The 4,414-nt window shown below is 40.0% G+C and overlaps 1 protein-coding gene across 1 annotated transcript; it reads right to left on the reverse strand.

The window, feature by feature from the left end:
* Nucleotides 1-557: 557 nt before the first annotated feature.
* Nucleotides 558-4,107, reverse strand: LOC113018179 (carbonic anhydrase 7-like). Its single transcript, XM_026161237.1, has 8 exons — nt 4,038-4,107; nt 3,903-3,929; nt 3,656-3,814; nt 1,690-1,838; nt 1,479-1,574; nt 1,199-1,277; nt 932-1,104; nt 558-817 (listed from the first exon to the last, which is right to left on the reverse strand). The coding sequence occupies exons 1-8, from the start codon at nt 4,105-4,107 to the stop codon at nt 626-628; spliced, it is 945 nt and encodes a 314-aa protein (XP_026017022.1). The 3' UTR covers nt 558-625.
* Nucleotides 4,108-4,414: the final 307 nt, after the last annotated feature.

Below are 4,414 nucleotides of genomic sequence, written 5' to 3' on the forward strand. Positions count from 1 at the left end.
TATGAAAGAGCTATGTATCATTTTAAAAGTCCCAGAAGCCTCCAAGAATTTAAAAAACACAGTAAAACTCAAGAAAGAGTGATAAATAATTTTAATTGTCATTTAATAAGATCAGGAAGGTCACAGTTTTCTTCATTTCATGCAATACAGTACAGTATTAAGGACATAAACAATATGCATCCCTGATAAATAATTTTGTTCATCTAAGAAAGTAACACACAAAGCCTTCATAACATGAACTTCATAAATGAGTCATCAGGTTTTCATTTTCCATTTTGTGGTTTTAGCTACCAGTGCACTTTAAATGCATTAGTAGCTGCACTGATGGAGGCAAAATGAAAACTTGTGCATGTCATTGCTTAAAGTAAACTAGACTGATATGTAACAACAGGCAAGTTCTTTGCAGCAGGTAGCCATAATCAAGAAATAGCAGAAATAACATGGGAGCAGAGGAAGCCTTCACCTTCATAAATTACTTTTCACACTTTTTATGATTATGTCAAACATAAAGAGCTCCATTAGAAATCAGCGAAGCTCAGTTTTAATTAAATGGGGAAAGAATGCATGTGCTGAAGTGAGGCAACAGGTTGATCAGCAAAGTTGCTGATGATGTCCTCTTTCTATTTTAGCTCCAACTCGAGCCCAGTGTAAGGCTGAGGAGCAGCAGACCCAGGGAGAAGCAGGTTGTGGAGGCAGAACTGTTGCTCCTCTGAGTCCAGACTATTCTATCTCTTTGGTTTTGTACACTTCTGTAGACGTTTGTCATGAGTTGTGATGTGTTGTCGTTGAAGTGCAGTGTGGTGCTGAAGAGGTCAATCTGGTAGTGAGACATTTTTTTGTTTCCAGTTAGCTCCATGAACCACTAACAGTGTTTATGTGCTTGCAGCAATGATAATTAGGAGACACAAGGAAGAAATGAAATAACACCTACCAGATCTTTGCTGACTTTAATTGGTTCCTTAAAAACGGTCCAGACCACCGCCTCATTACAAGGGGGGATCGTCAAAGATCCAAGGTAGCGGTAATACTTAGAGAGAGACACATTGCCAAGCAGGTCTTTCAGGGAAAACCCAGCTGCAGCCGAATTAAACGAAACGTTGTTGTCTGAGGACAGAAACAAGGCCTACATGAAGGAACTATTAATGAGACGATTTCGAGCCAGAAACAGGAGAGGAGTTTTTTTTAAAAAAAATGTTACGTTTTTCTTTGATGTTGGCCAAGTAAGAGGTCAAATTGCGCCAGCTTTCCGGCTGACCAGTTGAGTTGCCTGACATTACCTGGGAAAAAAAATGTGTATTGATTGTGTTGTTTTCCCCACCTCATAGTTTAAAATAGACCAACACGGAAAAACACCTCAATGATATAGTGACGTTGTAATACATAATAATTGTAATACATAATAATTATCTCTAAGACATAACAGCTATATCTGAAGTAGACAGCAGGCATTATAAAAACTTGCTTGCTGCTTCTCTCACCTCAATAAAGAAACCAAGTGCAGCAATTCCGATGGGATCTTTAGCAGCTTCCATTATATTCCGATTGTAGATTGGCTTGGTGTTCACAATATGCAACTGGGAAAAGTAAGTTATTTAGTTGGATTTTTTCTTGTTTTTAATATCAATATTAAGATTTTATTAGCAAAAAGAAATGTCAATATCATCAATACAAAATGAAAAAAATCTGTGCCTCCATAGGATAGCGCTTTCCATCCACTGTGTGCTCTGAGCCGGGGACAGAGGAGCCGTTGCCCCAGTGGAAGTGGAATTGCACGGTGTCATATTCTCCGGACAGGTCCCCTCCTGAAATCTTAACTCCGCTCTCAAGGGTCACATTGACTGAAAGAAGGTGAAAAAACAAAAACACGATAAAGTTACAGCTAACCTGCGAGGAGTCAGAGGAAACATTCAGGCACAAGGCCAGTCCCTCCTGTAATGTTAACTTCTTTCGTAAGGTTAACTCTGACTGTAAGAGAATGGGAATACAAAAACAGGATGAATTTATACCAAACCTGTGAGACCTAAGAGAAAATGCTCAGGTGGAAGGCTTGTGCATTTAATTTTAGGATAGGGAACTGCATTGAAATTCCAGTTAGACAATTTAGCATATTTTTGTTATTTTGTTTGTTTTGTAGTTGCTAAAGTAAGTCGAAAACAGAACTTTCAGGGGACAAAAACATTTTTGTAGCCACTACTTTCTGTTTTTTGCTCTTGACGAAGGCGGTCGCTTTTTACTTTTTGTTTTTACTTTTCCTTGGAACACTCTCTCACAGTCTGTTTCTAAAACCTAAAAGAGAATTATGGATTTGATTAACTGGGCTCGGGACAGCCCGAGTGCCCTGGAGGTACTTTCCCTGCTGGATACACGATGGACGGGTGACAGACATGGAGGATCGTATGCCTGGCGGGACTGTCGATCGAGGACGCTGAAGATATCTACCTATTCGGAACCATGATAACAGAGTTCTTGCTGATCGGAGCTGGCTTGGCCCTGGCTTATCGAAGAATTAAGAAAGCGGAACCGGCTGTTCAAATCCCCACAAGGCTGCCTGCTGGGATTTAAACGATAGGACGAGGAGTGAGTTTATCAAAATGGGCTCATTGAGTGCAGCATGAATAAGATCTTGGAGAAGCTTACGGCTGCCGTGAATACTCAGAATAAAATCTCTGAGTGCAAACTGGATTACATCTTGGAGAAGCTCACTGTGGTTGTGAGTTCTCAGAATCGGCTCTTTGAGCACAAGAATGACAACATCACGGAGCGTAAGGTTGATAACATCATGGAGAAGCTCGTGGCTCTCCAACGGGAGATTGAGAGACCAGTGTTAGACTGTTAGAACAGCTTTGAAATTCATATGAGTTGTTCACACTAAAGTAAAAAACACCAGCACTTCATGCGGATACCCTTTCGGCGCCAGCTGCGGTCTCAAGGCTGGAGCCAAACAAAAACACCCTGATAACGACTGTGTTTAGATTGTTCTTCCCATTCTACCTGGGTTGGCTGGAAGACTGTTTACTTAGCCTGGCAGGGCGAAGGACACTGTCTCAGCTGAACTCTGGACACATACACACACGCACACAGACATATATACACATGCAGATGTACACTCATCCCCCCTCCCCCTCCAAACGCCTTCGACACTTATTCCCCTCCGATGCTGACGGTGGATCAAGGAGACCAGCGCTTATGCTGCAGGCCCGAATGCACTGTCTATATTGGCTGTCTCTCACCCTTTACCCACCCCTTTTGCTTGTCATGTGTTTCTTTGGTGTATTAAGAGTTTTTTCATGTGCTATGTGCAGAGGTGTTTTTTTTTCTGTTCTCAAACTGAACCCCCCGTTAGAGCTCAGTCTGGGGGAGTTATTTTTTCTCCTTATCTTTCCTCATGTGGTGCATTTTCCATTGTTATACCTTTCTGACCTGTCTTTCCCATGTGATGTTTTTGTGTAATGTATGTATGGTCGGAGGGTAAGATGGCGCCTCCATTGCATGCAATAGGTCGGCAACCTTAACATGAAATTTCCCCTTGTGGGACTAATAAAGGTATCTTATCTTATCTTGTCTTATCTTATCTTATCTTATCTTAAAGCCATAAATCCAGTTCTGAGCTCTGAGTGCTCAGAGTAGAAAAGCGCTGTATAAGAACCATTCTCACCTGTTTCCCCATTATTTTCAATGGACATAATATTGGAGGAGTTTTCAAAATGAATTTCAGACAGGTTGTTGTTCGGTTTGGCAGATTCGGAGACGATGTTAATGGGTGACTGTCGAGTTCCGCTGCAGTTGGAGTAATTTTTTGCCCAGTTGAACTCATCTATAAACAAAAAGGATACATAAAGTCATTGAAGTGCAGTCACCCAGTGGGCAACATATAATAGATAATAGATGTACTTGGTACTTACTGCATGACGGAAGGTGATAACACCAGGCTGGATGAGAAGGGAAAAAAGTTAACATTCAGAATGCCATGAGTAGAAATATTGTGGAACACTTCTTTCGAAATATCTCACAAAATATTCTCATCAATGAATACACACATGGTTCCTGTTCCCAGGAAGGGGGGACAAAGATGCACACAGTAAAGGCAGCTGCTACAAACCACTTCATCTGAAATGAGCAAAAAAGCCACAATGTTTATAACAACTATAATAATAATAATAATAATAATAATAATAATAATAATAATAATAATAATATCCATAATCATAATAATCAATCAATCAGTTGACTAAAATGAATTAATAATACACTAGTGTTTGAAATGGCAAATTGACATAAAAATAAACTTTGAACATTAATTTAAAAATTAAGTAATGCTAAACTTTTAATTTCTACTGTCAGCTTCTATTTTAGACTAAGGCAAATTTTTCCGCACAGCACAGTGTCTTACCTTTGATGTACCTTTGCCTCCGTT

This window comes from Astatotilapia calliptera, unplaced genomic scaffold, assembly GCF_900246225.1.
Source record: "Astatotilapia calliptera unplaced genomic scaffold, fAstCal1.2 U_scaffold_49, whole genome shotgun sequence".
Lineage (NCBI taxonomy): Eukaryota > Metazoa > Chordata > Actinopteri > Cichliformes > Cichlidae > Astatotilapia > Astatotilapia calliptera.